The sequence below is a fragment of the Gadus macrocephalus genome, chromosome 2 (assembly GCF_031168955.1).
Source record: "Gadus macrocephalus chromosome 2, ASM3116895v1".
NCBI lineage: Eukaryota > Metazoa > Chordata > Actinopteri > Gadiformes > Gadidae > Gadus > Gadus macrocephalus.
The window spans coordinates 5,319,029-5,335,432 of NC_082383.1; the positions used below are offsets into that span (position 1 = coordinate 5,319,029).

A 16,404-nucleotide genomic window follows, 5' to 3' on the forward strand; every position below is an offset into this window, starting at 1 on the left:
TATGTTCCGGTGAAAAAAACGCCGTTTGTTTTCCCCGAATCAAATTCACCGATTTGTATTTATAAATTCTATATTGAATAATATTGTTCTGGGGGGGCTTCTCACTAGCGTAAAAAAGTTTTCAATCTTGTAAAATGTATTTATTACACTTTTTAAATAAAATAATCCGGAAGTAAATATACCAACACCGGATGTTTCCATGCTCTTGTTTTTTTCATCTAGTTGTTTGACTTTTAGTAACAACGGATCGGTGTAAGTCGATGAGAGTATATAGAGAGCCCATTCTGCTGTGATATGTAGATCTATTTATCAGAAGTACAACGCTGTTTGCAATAGCGGTTTATTTTGCAGATTTGGTTCCGTGTTGAATCAGCTGACTATACTCACATGACACCGTGTACAGTCATAATGCTGGGACCACAACATATACTGGGATAATCTTATTTAAGCATTTGGAAAAACCTCGTCCTGTACTTTAGTAAGTAGCATATAGCACATGACTTTGCTATAAGGGCAATGTCGCTAAACGGGCAGTAACTTTACACACACCAGATCAGTGTTTACTTGAACATCCTGATTTTACGCCGGTGAGTACTCCACGTCTGAACTATTAACTCTCTGATCTTTATTTAAGAGCGATATCTTATGTTTAAACGTCAAACCTCTGTAAACTGTGGGTACACCCTCACGCTTTAATTGTGTGCTTGTATGCTATTTTCTTCGCAGACGAGGTGTGAAGCTTGTACATCTCTCCTGTATTCAATCAATCGAAGAATTTTGAACTGTGCATCATGACTCCGGAGGGGAAAGCGCTGTCAAACATAGTGATCCTGGGCTTCGGCTTCATGCTCATGTTCACTGCCTTCCAAACATGTGGAAACATAGAGGTAGCCCACAGAACTGAACAATTACACTGTTGTAACAGTGACCTAAGACTTTGAGAATGAGTGGATTTTACATGTTGGGGTGATATTGTGTCAGGTGATTTTTCCATTTCCATTTCAGCAAACTGTTATCAAGAGTTTGAACAACTTCACCGCGAGTGGATATACAAGGTAATACATTCGATAATATACATTATATATTTTATGCATCTTTCCGTTGAATCACATTTACCCAAAAACCGAACAATGACTATTCATTCTATGAACCAGAATTGTGATTAAAGTATTCCTCTGTTGCACTTGGACTACAGTGGGTCTGCATAGCAGATATCTGCCTTACTGTTACCAGAGTTTGAACCAAGAATGGTGTAGCACTTTTTCTTCCGCTACATTAGTAGAACAACCCCCAGACTTCCGCAATACTTTTAAACATAGGCCAATACAAGTTGTGATGGCAGAAGCTTCATTAGTATTCATCATTTGGGGCTTGGGTAAAGGGGGGTGTCATAAATATTTGGCCTGTTAAGGCCTTTGAGACTAATGGGGATTAAGGGCTATACAAATACAATTTAATTTAATTCTGAAAATGTACTTTTTTTTACTGACTTTCTTCTTTTGACCCCATCGACTTTTACTGTGTTTTGATGATTTTAAACGTGATTCTTCAAACGTAAAACCCTTGGTAAATGAAGGGTGCTATGTTGTTCTGGTCCCTTTCCCCAGCATGTCCATCATCTACGGTGTCTTCTCGGCCTCCAACCTGGTGGCTCCCTCGGTGGTGGCCGTGGTCGGCCCTCAGCTCTCCATGTTCTTCAGCGGGCTGCTGTACAGGTACACAGAGCGTGCTCACCACGCTACTTTGAGGATTAAAAAAAGATTGCCCACACACACACACACACACACACACACACACACACACACACACACACACACACACACACACACACACACACACACACACACACACACACACACACACACACACACACACACACACACATACATGCTACTGTGACTTGAAAATTGTCCATGTCCAACAGGACGGGTGAGATATAGATTAGAAAGTTCACATGACTTACAATTGATTTACACATTGACTTACAATTGATTTACAAGTTAAACAAGCACAGCTAACAAAAATGACCCACAATCACAAAAAAACAACAACCTGAAAACCACCCCTTGCAACGAAACAATCCAACGAGGAAAGACGTGTTTGATATTGTTGGACTGTAAAACAGTAGTCGGACTCACCAGGTTAACAGGGTTAAGGTGTATTATCAGTTCAGTGGTTGTTGATGTTCTCTCCATGTGGTCCCCAGTGCGTACATCGCCATGTTCATCCAGCCCCGAGTCTGGAGCTTCTACACAGCCTCGGTGTTGGTCGGCTTCGGAGCCGCAGGTAACCGCAGTAGAACCTCCAGAACCAGCCCCACCGGCTCCCAGAATTCATCCTGGTGGGCTGTGTTGGTTTTAGGCCCTAGTGTTGTTAATCTGGATTTGGTTTGTTCGTTTTGTGGGGCTGTTCATTTAGATTGGCTGTGTTTTGGTTTGTGCGTCCCTAGTGCTGTGGACCGCCCAGGGGAACGTTTTGGCTATAAACTCCACTGACACCACGATCGGGCGCAACAGCGGAATATTCTGGGCTCTGCTGCAGTTCAGGTCAGTGCTTGATTCTTAGCTTCCTGACATACATCTTTTATTAGTCCTCCGTATGGAACAGGAAGTAGTCATCCCGAAACAGGAAGTTGACAGAATTTATTCTCTTTCTCCAGCTTGTTTTTTGGGAACCTGTACATCTACTTGGCCTGGCAAGGACACGATCACATTTCAGGTACCCTTGAATGAAGGACTCTTCATTAATTTGAGTTTTCTCACCTGTTATGTATGTGGTGGTAGGATGTCTGGCCATCAGCCCCACAGTAGGGAGGCCCGGGTCAATGATTATAATTGATGCCATTTAGGACACTTCTATGCAAAGGTTCATGCAGTGCTGTGCACACATAAATACCATTACAGTGTTTCCCATACATAGACCATTGTGTGGCGCGGCGCCACAGAATCAACATCGAGCGCCACGAATTGATTCCGTCTTTTTTTTTTTTTTTTTTTCAATAACGCGATTTGGAAATCTAAAAATCGTTCCGTCCATTCATCTCTGCATAGCACTCGTTCTCCCTGTCATTCACACACACACACACACACACACGTAGCGAGAGCCACGATACTCTTACACATGAACCCACCGATGTCACCCGTCGCTTAGCAACCGGACACGCTGGGGTTGATAAGTTACCGGACTACTTTAACTACTACGGAGTGATAATATCAAAGACGTGAATCAGGCAATAAATTCAATTTCCTTGACAGCGGTAATGTTCGGTGTGCATTAAAGTACAGACGGAGTGGACCAATTGCGAACTACTGCAGCTGCTCCAAGTTAAACCCCAAACTAATCGGAAGTATTTATAGCGGACTACACCACCTATTCTATTCCGCATAGAATTGTATTCCGAACCGATTGAGGCGTATATATGATACTTTTCTATTCCGATTGAGCTGTTCTTCCACATCTATGCGAATCAGATGTGTCCGCATGTAAACGCGGAGTTACATGCACACTCACTGACGGCCGCGTCGCCATGCTGTGCCTGTGCCGCCGTGTGCGCTGCTGCCACCCCCCCCCCCACCCCCCCCCCGCGCACCACACATTGGTCCTTGGTCTGTGGGAAACACTGCATTATATACATGTTCCATTGTATAGATACACCAATGCTATGGATGTAGTTTGTATGGATATAATGGATATGTACCTGTATGTATGTATGTATGTATGTATGTATGTATGTATGTATGTATGTATGTATGTATGTATGTATGTATGTATGTATGTATGTATGTATGTATATATTGTATGTTGGTCCCTGGCTCATGGTTCACCGTCTGGTCTCTCAGAGAAGGACCGGCAGACGGTCTTCATCTCCCTCACCGTCATCAGTCTGATCGGCTGCTTCCTCTTCTTCCTCATCCGCAAGCCGGACCCGTCTGAGCCCACTCCCTCGGAGACCTCCGAAGCCCCCCTTCATACCGAGTCCACCGACAGCGCGTCCGTCTCCGGGTGAGTGACCGCAGCCTATATGATCTTTATGACATAGTGATGATTACAATTCAGCCTGTTAAAGGTGAAAGGTCGCGTTCCCTGAGCCTGTTTTGTTTTCCTCCTCAGTCCTCCTAGGAGATCTCTCTGCACTCAGGCTCTTGACGCCTTTGGTAAGTCTCCTACCTCCTACCTCCTGCTCGTCTCCTCTCACCTACTCCTCGTCTCCTCAGTGCCCCACTCTGACCTCTGACCCCACTCTGCGGTTATTAACGTTTGCGTTGTCTCGTTCCAGTGAAGGCCTGTAAGCTGTCCGTTACCAAGGAGATGATGCTACTATGTATGCCCATCATGTACACAGGTGAGTAGAGTACCTGATAGTTTACCTGGTGAGAGAGACTTTACCTGGTGAACCTGACTTGACCCGGCATTGAAGGAGACTTTCCCTGGCGAAATACACTTGCCTATTGAAACAGCCTTTGGAGATTGGAAGTTTGGTGGGGGTGGGAAATGGTGATGTAATGGTTTGGGTTCTCCGCCCCTCAGGTCTGGAGCTGACATTCTATAGCGGCGTGTACGGAACCTGCATTGGCGCCATGACGCGCTTCGGACACGACGCTAAAGGCCTGATCGGAATGTCAGGCATTCTCATCGGAGTTGGAGAGATCCTGGGTAGGTAGGACCGGTCCTGGTAGGAAGAAGAGATCCTGGTTAGTAGGACAGACACTGGTAGGTAGGGGAGATCCTTGTAGGTAGTGGAGACACTCATAGGTAGGGGAGAGCCTCGGATGTAGGAGAGATACTGGTAGGTAGGGGAGAAACTGGTAGGTAGGGGAGACTGGTAGGTAGTAGAGACACTCATAGCAGGGGAGAGCCTGGGATGTAGGAGAGATCCTGGTATTTAGGAGAGACACTGGTAGGTAGGGGAGATACTGGTAGGTAGGGGAGACACTGGGATTTGGGAGAGATCCTTGAATGTAAGAGAGACACTGGGAGGTAGGAGAGATCCTGGTCGGTAGGAGAGATCCTTGTAGGTAGGAGAGACCACTGGGTTGTTAGGTTTAAGGTTAGGCTGGAGGTGAGAGGGGTAAGGTACGTAAGCATTGAGTGTGGCGGGTCAATATATGATGGATGGAGTAGGATTAGAATGGGAAATCATGACAGATAAATCTCAACAAGTTGGAAATGCAGATAATCAAGCCAACTATTGCCGGCGAAGAAACAGAAAATGAGTACCAATATAGTAGACAACAACAACAATATTTAATATCTGTATTTCTGACTGTACTTCTGCATTGTCTCCCTGTTGACCCTGCGTGGTCACGGTGCGTCCAGGAGGGGGCGTGTTTGGCATTCTGAACAATAACCGCCTGGGCAGGAACCCTGTGGTGCTGCTGGGGCTGCTGATACACTACCTGGCCTTCTACCTCATCTTCCTCAACATAGCCCCAGACGCCCCTCAGGCCCCGGAGGAGGGCACCGACCTGCAGGCCTACATGACCCCCAAGTAGGTGGTCCTCTTAAGTCCGATATCACCCCAGGTAGGTTCCCTCAGAGTCCTACAGAGACCTCTAGTGTCCTACATCACCTTAGGTTGGTCTTCTAGAGACCTACATAGACCTCTAGTTTTTATACATCGACTCATTTAGGTAGTCTGCTAGAGTCATACAAAGACTTCTAGTGTCCTACATCAGACCCAGGTAGCTAGTCTTCTAGAGTCCGATAGAGACCACTAGTGTCCTATATCCCCCCAGGTACCAGGGCATTAGAGACCTAAACAGACCACATTACACCCAGTTACTAGACCAGTAAAGACCTACCTGTAGGCCTACCTGTAGGCCTACGTCAACCCAGCTAGAAGACTGACAGCTGTCCCAAACTGTGCAACATAAATAAATAACAGTAAATCAAGTACACCGAAGAAGTACAGATTAGCTCTAGATTTAGAACGAAATCTGAAGTGATGCGTTTGGGTAAGGTGACAGAGTGAAAGTGATGAGAGGGGTGAATATTTAGTGCGTGTGTGTGTGCGTGCGTGTGCGTGTGTGTGTGTCTGTGTGTGTGTGTGTGTGTGTGTGTGTGTGTGTGTCAGTGTGGGCGTGGCCCTGTTCTGCAGCTTCCTACTAGGTTTAGGAGACAGCTGCTTCAACACTCAGCTCCTCAGCATCATAGGCTTCCTGTACAAGGAGGACAGCGCCCCCGCCTTCGCAGTCTTCAAGTTCATACAGGTACACTCACTCCCTCCCTCCCTCCCTCCCTCACTCACTCACTCACTCACTCACTCACTCACTCACTCACTCACTCACTCACTCACTCACTCACTCACTCCCTCCCTCCCTCCCTCCCTCCCTCCCTCACTGAGAGATGCAGCTCTCCTGGTATTACTGGTACTGCTGGTTAGTAATAGTAAAGCTGTGTCTCCCTCTCTCTTCAGTCCGTCATGGCAGTGATAGCCTTCCACTAAAGCATCACTCTATCTAGTCATGGTTAGTAATATTAGTAGTAGTAAATAAGTAATGGATAGTAATAATAATATGAATGAGTAATGCATAGTAATAGTGGTTAGTAATTGTCCGTAATGTAAATAAAGTTAGTAATCGTAATAATAGTTTGTAATGGTAAGACACTGTTAGGAATGGTTAGTAATAATAAAGTTTAGTTAGTAATGGTAAGTCATGGTTAGTAATAGTAATAATAGTTGGTAATGGTTAGAAATAGCAATAATAGTGAATGTTGGTAAGTCGTGGTTAGTAATGGCTGGTAATGGTTATTAATACTAATAATAGTGACTGATGGTTTGTTGTGGTTAATAATAGTTGGTAATAGTAATAATAGTGACTGATGGTAAGTCATGGTTAGTAATAGTAATACAAGTTGGTAATGGTTAGTAATAGTGAGTGATGGTAAGTCATGGTTAATAATAGTAATAATAGAAGTGGTTAAAAATAGTAATCCCAGTCGTGTGTGTCCCTCCCCAGTCCATCATGGCAGCCATCGCCTTCTCCTACAGCAACGTGCTGCAGCTCCCCTGGCAGCTGCTGCTCCTGGTTGTCACCGGCTTCATGGGGACGCTCTCCTTCTTCCTGGCCGAGTGGTTGGTGGTGGCCAAGCGCCGCGACTCGGACTACGACAGCATCTGATTCATGCCAGGAGGAGGAGGAGCAGGAGGAGGAGGAGGAGGAGGAGCAGGAAGTAGGGGACGCCACCACTGTGGCGGGAACGTCCGCTACTCTGTGCTCCTTGCCACGTCGTCCGGGGAAGACACCGACTCCCTCTCTGACCCTCCCTCCCCCTCTCCCACTCCTCCCCTCCACGTCTCACCTTCCCAGCATGCCTTTGGTGGAACTGGAGGTTTAACGAACTGACATGTTAGAACCGGAAGGTGTTTCTTGTTGACGGAACTGGTTCAGTCTACGGAAAAACCTTCATTACCCTCCTCTTCACTACTTCTTTCTTTATGGTCACGCATAATAAGACGGTCAGCCATGGTTTCTGCTGAACAACATTATGCACTATAAACACACAGCTAGTGAACGCTTTTAGCCCAGAGTGCTTTTGCACTCTCATCAGTCACTTAGGTTGGGTATTCTGGTGTCGGCGGCGGCAGCCATCTTGAATGCTGACATCGCACATCTTCACATGACCCGTGACATGAGGTCTCGGGGAGCGTGTTTTCTTACTGGGGAAGAAATGGGGAGAAAACCGCTGGGTTGGTAAAGGGAAACTGAAAAAGTTGCTATAAAACGAGACATTTCGTGGTTTGTTTACTGATAAAGTCCTGCTCTGAGCTGTGGGATTTGCTGATTCATCAAGACATTCAAAATGTCTGCCTATTTCTTCGGAAGAAGCCTTAACTTCACTGCAGGAAGGCTACGGGTTTAGATATGAGACGGCACAACGTTGTGTTAGGTAACGGGTCATTTCAACCTCATCCAAGATATTCCCTTCAATTTATTATGTCACTTTATTTTCATTGTATTCATGTTTATTCACATTTTATTGGCCAATAAACAGCCATGCATACGATAGGTGGGAATTTTTCCCTAAACACAAATTGAAACGCAATATTTCTTTACCAGAGTGCATTGTGCCATGAGGAGTTGCTGTTTTTTTTTTTCACTTGTCTGTTTGCTGTTCATTTGGACAACAGATATTATGGAATGGCATTAGGCCTTAGTGTTTGTTTGTAAGTGACTTGGATGTCAAGGGAAATGAACCTTCATGTATCTGAATGATATTTTTTACTTGAATCTAGTAATTAAAGAAACTATGATTTTCTGACTTGCTGGTTTTTTATAATCAATAAAATGTTATTTGGATTATTTTTATGGATGTTATTTCTTAAATGTCAACTTATTTCTTTAAACCTTGACATGAAGTAGGCATATGTAAAAGTAAGAATCTAAAATTAGTTCATGATTTAAAAACTCACGGCTTATTATAACATTGTTCTAGAAAAAAAAATCGATCTGTTTCTTCCCTGATACCAACTGATGAAGAGGGGAATGAAATGGTAGCATTTGGTGTAGAACCCTTTCTTCTCGTTGCTATAACGACCGCGCCGCGGACGCTGCAGAGTCAACACGTGGGATGCGACTGAGAGCGAAGAGCAAAGGGACTAGAGAGCGGGAGACGGACAGGGTTTGCTTGGGTTTGACCAGCCGGGTTTCACGGTCGCCTTGGACGACGATATGAAGACCCTGAACAAGTCAATGCAGCGGAAACGACGGTGACTGTCCACTGAACAGTCACCGTTGTTACATTGCATGGTCTTGCTGTGCGGGCAATACAATGTAAAGTTGTGTTGTTTGTTTTCGGGCTGGTTTGCATCTCGGAAGGGTGGCGTCAGAGGATTCAGGAACACATCATAACCTAAGAAGTTACTCGGCAGCCAGCCAGCAATGGAAATGAATGATGTCCACGCCGTAGAATGGATGTTTGGAATTATGCGAGGCTGCATACCCCGGAAGTATGCGGGAAAAAGCGTACAACGGAGTCCAATGGTCCAAAGTGTCGCAAAGAATTCTGTTATATCTATCACTCTGGTGTAAGTCAGAGTATATAGAGAGCCAATTCTGCTGTGATATGTAGATCTATTTAACAGAAGTAGGCCTACAACGCTGTTTGCAATAGTGGTTTATTTTGCGGATTTGGTTCCGTTTTGAATCAGCTGACTAAACTCACATGTAGGCTACATGACACCGTGTACAGTCATAATGCTGGGACCACAATAAAAACTGGGATAATCTTATTTAAGCATTTGGAAAAACCTCGTCCTGTTCTTTAGTAAGTAACATATAACACATGACTTTGCTATAATGGCAATGTCGCTAAACGGGCAGTAACTTTACACACACCAGACCAGTGTTTACTTGAACGTCCTGATTTTACGCCGGTGAGTACTCCACGTCTGAACTATTAGCTCTCTGATCTTTATTTAAGAGAGATATCTTATGTTTTAATGTCAAACCTCTAACTGTGAGTACACCCTCACGCTTTAATTGTTTGCTTGTGTGCTCTTTTTTTTTTTTCCGCAGACGAGGTGTGAAGGCAGCTTGTAGCCTACATCTCCTGTATTCAATCAATCGAGGAATTTTGAATTGTGCATCATGACTCCGGAGGGGAAAGCGCTGTCAAACATAGTGATCCTGGGCTTCGGCTTTATGTTCATGTTCACTGCCTTCCAAACATGTGGAAACATAGAGGTAGCCCACAGAACTGTTCACAGCAAAACCACAAGAAATATAAAGTGATGAAAAATTACACTGTTGTGACCTTGACGCAAGACTTTGAGTATGAGTGGATTGTACATGTTGGGGTGATATTGTGTCAGGTGATTTTCCATTTCCTTTTCAGCAAACTGTTATCAAGAGTTTGAACAACTTCACCGCGAGTGGATATACAAGGTTATGAATTAGATAATATACATTATATATTTTATGCATCTTTTCCGTTGAATCACATTTACCCGAAAACCGAACAATGACTATTCATTCTATGAACCAGAATGGTGATTAAAGTATTCCTCTGTTGCACTTGGACTACAGTGGGTCTGCATAGCAGATATCTACCTTACTGTTCCCAGGGTTTGAACCAAGAATGGTGTAGCACTTTTTAGTTGTATCCTCCACTACATTAGTAGAACAACCCCCAAGGCTTCCTCAATACTTTAAATATAGCTTCATTAGCTTGATCATTGGGGGCTTAGGTAAAGGGGGGTGTCATAAATAGTTGGCCTGTTAAGCCCTTTGAGACTGTTAATGGCTATAAAAATACAATTTAATTGAATTGAATTATCAAAGAGTACTTTTTTTACTGACATTTTTCTTATGACCCTGTTGACTTCTACTGGGTTTCGATGATTTTAAACGTGATTCTTCAAACGTAAAACCCTTGGTAAATGAAGGGTGCTATGTTGCTCTGGTCTCTTTCCCCAGCATGTCCATCATCTACGGTGTCTTCTCGGCCTCCAACCTGGTGGCTCCGTCGGTGGTGGCCGTGGTCGGCCCTCAGCTCTCCATGTTCTTCAGCGGGCTGCTGTACAGGTACACAGAGCGTGCTCACCACGCTACTTTGAAGATTACAAAAAGATTGACATTTAAAGAAGTTGTAATGTTACTACAATAATAATAAACACTTGCATGCACACTCACTCACTCACTCACTCACTCACTCACTCACTCACTCACTCACTCACTCACTCACTCACTCACTCACTCACTCTGCAGATTTCAATGAGGAAAGTCGTGTTTGATATTGTTGGACTGTAAAACAGTAGTATCGGACTCACCACGTTAGTGTATCATCAGTTCAGTGGTTGTTGATGTTCTCTCCATGTGGTCCCCAGTGCGTACATCGCCATGTTCATCCAGCCCCGAGTCTGGAGCTTCTACACAGCCTCGGTGTTGGTCGGCTTCGGAGCCGCAGGTAACCGCAGTAGAACCTCCAGAACCAGCCCCACCGGCTCCCAGAATTCATCCTGGTGGGCTGTGTTGGTTTTAGGCCCTAGTGTTGTTAATCTGGATTTGGTTTGTTGGTTTTGTGGGGCTGTTCATTTATATTGGCTGTGTTTGGGTTTGTGCGTCCCTAGTGCTGTGGACCGCCGAGGGGAACGTGCTGGCAATAAACTCCACTGACACCACGATCGGGCGCAACAGCGGACTTTTCTGGGCTCTGCAGCAGTTCAGGCGAGTGCTTGATTCGTAGCTTCCTGGCATGCATCCTTTATTAGTCCGTATGGAACAGGAAGTAGTCCTCCCGAAACAGAAAGTTGACCTGCATTTCTCCTCTTTCTCCAGCTTGCTTTTTGGGAACCTTTACATCTACTTGGCCTGGCAAGGACACGATCACATTTCAGGTACCCTTGAATGCTAAATTTGTCATAATTTCTCACCTATTATGGGGGCCGGTAGAGTGTGTGGTGATAGGATGTCTGACTCTCCCCCCACAGTAGGGAGGCCCTAACCACTTACCTCCTCTGAATAAGATCTGAACTCACTAGAACCAAACTGACTTCTAAATTAATGACAAATAGGGATAGTTTGAGGGCTTCGTTCCATGGGTGTGAATCTATAACTTCACCTTGATTCACAGTTGTAAGATGGATAGATGCATAAATTAAAAGTAGAATTTCTTGATTATATTCCCAAAATGAGTTTTAATCCATAAAAACTGGTAGACAAGCGTTTGATTGGCGCAATTTAGTTTGTATTTTTGGCAACTTCATGCTCAGATAAACATTAAAATGTATTTTATTTACCATAGATTCTAATCTTCCTCGATGAAGATGTTTTCTAGGAACTGTAACACTATCAAAAGTGGGATGCATTCACATCACCTGTAACATGTATAGATGAGACTTGGCACTTTACAGACGGCTTTGTAACAGCCCAGGTATAAACCCCGGGTCAATGATTATAATGGATGCCATTTAGGACACTTCTATACAAAGGTTCTTGTAGTATTGTGCACACATAAATACCATTACATACATGTTCCCATTGTATAGATACACCCATGCTTTGGATGTAGTGTGTATGGATATAATAGATATGTACCTGTATGTATGTATGTATGTATGTATGTATGTATGTATGTATGTATGTATGTATGTATGTATGTATGTATGTATGTATGTATGTATGTATGTATGTATGTATGTATGTATGTATTGTATGTTGGTCCCTGGCTCATGGTTCACCGTCTGGTCTCTCAGAGAAGGACCGGCAGACGGTCTTCATCTCCCTCACCGTCATCAGTCTGATCGGCTGCTTCCTCTTCTTCCTCATCCGCAAGCCGGACCCGTCTGAGCCCACTCCCTCGGAGACCTCCGAAGCCCCCCTTCATACCGAGTCCACCGACAGCGCGTCCGTCTCCGGGTGAGTGACCGCAGCCTATATGATCTTTATGACATAGTGATGATTACAATTCAGCCTGTTAAAGGTGAAAGGTTGCGTTCCCTGAGCCTGTTTTGTTTTCCTCCTCAGTCCTCCTAGGAGATCTCTCTGCACTCAGGCTCTGGACGCCTTTGGTAAGTCTCCTACCTCCTACCTCCTGCTCGTCTCCTCTCACCTACTCCTCGTCTCCTCAGTGCCCCACTCTGACCTCTGACCCCACTCTGCGGTTATTAACGTTTGTGTTGTCTCGTTCCAGTGAAGGCCTGTAAGCTGTCCGTTAGCAAGGAGATGATGCTACTATGTCTGCCCATCATGTACACAGGTGAGTAGTGCACCTGAAAGTTTACCTCGTGAGACCGACTTTATCTGGTGAGACCGACTTTATCTGGTGAAACTGATTTGACCTGGTGAAACTGACTTGACCTGGTGAAACTGACTTGACCTGGTGAAACTGACTTGACCTGGTGAAACTGACTTGACCTGGTGAAACTGACTTGCGCTATTGAAACCGCCTTTGGAGATTGGACATCTAGAATGGGTGAAGAAGAAAGTGAGATAGAGACTTTAACATCAGGTGGGAAACGGTGATGTAATGGTTTGGGTTCTCCGCCCCTCAGGTCTGGAGCTGACATTCTATAGCGGCGTGTACGGAACCTGCATCGGCGCCATGACGCGCTTCGGACACGACGCTAAAGGCCTGATCGGAATGTCAGGCCTCCTCATCGGAGTTGGAGAGATCCTGGGTAGGTAGGACCGGTCCTGGTAGGAAGAAGAGATCCTGGTTAGTAGGAGAGACACTGGTAGGTAGGGGAGATCCTGGTAGGTAGCGGAGATCCTGGTAGGTAGCGGAGATCCTGGTAGGTAGGGGAGACACTGGTAGGTAGGGGAGATCCTTGTAGGTAGTGGAGACACTCATAGGTAGGGGAGAGCCTGGGATGTAGGAGAGATACTGGTATTTAGGAGAGACACTGGAAGGCAGGGGAGATACTGGTAGGTAGGGGAGATACTGGTAGGTAGGGGAGACACTGGTAGGTAGGGGAGATCCTGGTAGGTAGGAGAGATCCTGGTCGGTAGGAGAGATCCTTGTAGGTAGGAGAGACCACTGGGTTGTTAGGGTTAAGGTTAGGCTGGAGGTGAGAGGGGTAATGCACGTAAGCATTGAGGGTGGTTGGGTCGATGAAGTCACAGGTCGTTGTATGATAGATGTTGAGGTGGAGTGGCTCAGTGATAGAAGTGTTGAATCCATGATATGGGATCGTCAGTGAAGGATAGAAGTGTTTACCTATTTATGGAGGGATGAAAGAAGGAAGCTTCATCCTACCCCCTCATAACGGATGGAGCTATGGTATGAAACACCAAGAATAGGATTAGAAATCATGACAGATGAATCTCAACAAGTTTAAAATGCAGGTAATCGAGCCAACTATTGCCGGAGAAGAAACGGAATATGATATATATACGTGTGAAAATAAACGCAAACAATAGAGTACCAATATAGTAGACAACAACAACAATATTTAATGTCTGTATTTCTGACTGTACTTCTGCATTGTCTCCCTGTTGACCCTGCGTGGTCACGGTGCGTCCAGGAGGGGGCGTGTTTGGCATTCTGAACAATAACCGCCTGGGCAGGAACACTGTGGTGCTGCTGGGGCTGCTGATACACTACCTGGCCTTCTACCTCATCTTCCTCAACATAGCCCCAGACGCCCCTCAGGCCCCGGAGGAGGGCACCGACCTGCAGGCCTACATGACCCCCAAGTAGGTGGTCCTCTTAAGTCCGATATCACCCCAGGTAGGTCCCCTCAGAGTCCTACAGAGACCTCTAGTGTCCTACATCACCTTAGGTTGGTAGTCTTTTAGAGTCCTACATAGACCACTAGTTTTCTACATCCCCTCATTTAGGTAGTCTGCTAGAGTCCGATAGAGACCACTAGTGTCCTACATCAGACCAAGGTACCAGGACACTAGGGTCCTAAACAGACCACATCACACCCAGTCCTGTAGGCCTACATCAACCCAGGTGGAAGCCATTCCTTACCATGTAATGCTTGACTGACAGCCGTCTCTAAGAAATAACAGTAATTCAAGTGTACCGATACAAGCAGTACAGATTAGCTGTAGATTTAGAATGAAATCTGATGTGATGCATTTGGGTATTGTGACAGTAGAGTGTCAGTGATGAGAGTGTTTGTGTGTGTGTGTGTGTGTGTGTGTGTGTGTGTGTGTGTGTGTGTGTGTGTGTGTGTGTGTGTGTGTGTGTGTGTGTGTGTGTGTGTGTGTGTGTGTGTGTGTGGTCAGTGTGGGTGTGGCTCTGTTCTGCAGCTTCCTACTAGGTTTAGGAGACAGCTGCTTCAATACTCAGCTGCTTAGCATGATAGCCTTCCTGTACAAGGAGGACAGCGCCCCCGCCTTCGCAGTCTTCTATTTCATACAGGTACACTCACTCACTCACTCACTCACTGACTCACTCACTCACTGACTCACTCACTCACTCACTCACTCACTCACTCACTCACTGACTCCCTCACTGAGAGATGCAGCTCTCCTGGTATTACTGGTACTACTGGTTAGTAATAGTAAAGCTGTGTCTCCCTCTCTCTTCAGTCCGTCATGGCAGCTATAGCCTTCCACTAAAGCATCACTCTAGTCTAGCTAGTCCTGGTTAGTAATTATTATTAGTAGTAAATAGTTAGTAAGGGTAAGAAATGGATAGTAATAAGAATACGAGTGAGTAATAACAGCTAGCAAGTGTCCGTAATGTTAATACAATTAGTAATGGTTAGCAATCGTAATAATAGTTTGTAATGGTAAATCATGGGTTAGTAATGGTTAGTAATAATAAAAATGAGTTAGTAATGCTAAGTAGTGGATGGTCATAGCAATGGTAAGTCGTGGTTAGTAATAGTAATAACAGTTGGTAATGGTTGGTAATAGTAATAATAGTGAGTGATGGTAAGTCATGGTTAGTAATCTTACTACTATAATAGCAGGCCTGTCGCACCAGTTACTCAAAGTTACTCATGTGCCGCGCATGTTCCAAGCAGCCTGCAGCGAACAAACACACACACACATCACGCGTGAACGTATACATATACTGCAAGCACGCACATACACACAACGCGCACATGCACACACACCGCACACACGCGCACAATGCGCACGAACATACACGGAAACACACACGCACGCACGAGCGCGCACATCGCACGTCAAGACAAAGGCAGCGACACATACACAGAAGCGCACAAACACACACATACACACACACCGCAGCAACACTCGCCCTTACAGCTCCGCCATCGACACACGCGCAGGTAAGAACACGCACGCACGCGCACACACACACGCGCACACACCGCGGCGACACTCGCCCTTATGATTTTTCCTATGTTTTGTGTGTATGCTATGTGTGACTGTAGGCTACTGCTGCCTGTCTTGGCCAGGACACTGGAAGAGATGTTTAATCTCAATGATGATTATTATTTTCAACTAACGTATAGTAGTTGCCTTGCATTTTAAATGCGGGGCACTTTTCAGCCCTGAATAACAATAAAAGCTATTTCATTATTGATTTGCATACATAGTGTACTACACTTTCAATTGAACAATTACCCCTGTTAATTACAACTAGCGGTTGAGCGTGCGCAACACTAATAATGGTGAGTGATGGTTAGTCATGGTTAGTAATAGTAATAATAGTTGGTAATGGTTAGTAATACCAATAATAGTGAGTCATGGTTAGTCGTGGTTAGTAATAGTAATAATAGTTTGTAATGGTTAGTAATAGTAATAATAGTGAATGTTGGTAAGTCGTGGTTAGTAATGGCTGGTAATGGTTATTAATACTAATAATAGTGACTGATGGTTTGTTGTGGTTAATAATAGTTGGTAATAGTAATAATAGTGACTGATGGTAAGTCATGGTTAGTAATAGTAATACAAGTTGGTAATGGTTAGTAATAGTGAGTGATGGTAAGTCATGGTTAATAATAGTAATAATAGAAGTGGTTAAAAATAGTAATCC

The 16,404-nt window shown here is 44.8% G+C and overlaps 2 protein-coding genes across 4 annotated transcripts in view; both read left to right on the forward strand.

Moving 5' to 3' along the window:
• Window positions 1-505: 505 nt before the first annotated feature.
• The window catches only part of LOC132445782 (UNC93-like protein MFSD11), a 17,048-nt gene continuing 1,149 nt past the window's right edge, over window positions 506-16,404 (forward strand). The window contains exons 1-14 of one of the 3 annotated variants that reach the window (XM_060035928.1): window positions 506-587; window positions 727-737; window positions 9,534-9,686; window positions 9,838-9,887; window positions 10,419-10,526; window positions 10,829-10,908; window positions 11,072-11,168; window positions 11,280-11,338; window positions 12,197-12,359; window positions 12,468-12,511; window positions 12,634-12,699; window positions 12,995-13,120; window positions 13,967-14,138; window positions 14,679-14,814. In XM_060035928.1, coding sequence (XP_059891911.1) covers window positions 9,591-9,686; window positions 9,838-9,887; window positions 10,419-10,526; window positions 10,829-10,908; window positions 11,072-11,168; window positions 11,280-11,338; window positions 12,197-12,359; window positions 12,468-12,511; window positions 12,634-12,699; window positions 12,995-13,120; window positions 13,967-14,138; window positions 14,679-14,814 — 1,197 coding nt within the window. In that variant the 5' untranslated portion in view covers window positions 506-587; window positions 727-737; window positions 9,534-9,590. Of the gene's footprint in view, window positions 588-726; window positions 738-8,554; window positions 9,390-9,518; window positions 9,687-9,837; window positions 9,888-10,418; window positions 10,527-10,828; window positions 10,909-11,071; window positions 11,169-11,279; window positions 11,339-12,196; window positions 12,360-12,467; window positions 12,512-12,633; window positions 12,700-12,994; window positions 13,121-13,966; window positions 14,139-14,678; window positions 14,815-16,404 lie in introns of those variants that run through there. The other 2 variants (XM_060035917.1, XM_060035911.1) reach the window with 2 other exon arrangements.
• mfsd11 (major facilitator superfamily domain containing 11) lies at window positions 731-8,262 on the forward strand. The gene is made up of 13 exons (XM_060035900.1): window positions 731-887; window positions 1,006-1,055; window positions 1,608-1,715; window positions 2,207-2,286; window positions 2,450-2,546; window positions 2,660-2,718; window positions 3,840-4,002; window positions 4,111-4,154; window positions 4,277-4,342; window positions 4,528-4,653; window positions 5,317-5,488; window positions 6,074-6,209; window positions 6,960-8,262. Exons 1-13 carry the CDS (start codon window positions 792-794, stop codon window positions 7,119-7,121), a joined length of 1,359 nt encoding a protein of 452 aa, XP_059891883.1. The 5' UTR covers window positions 731-791; the 3' UTR covers window positions 7,122-8,262.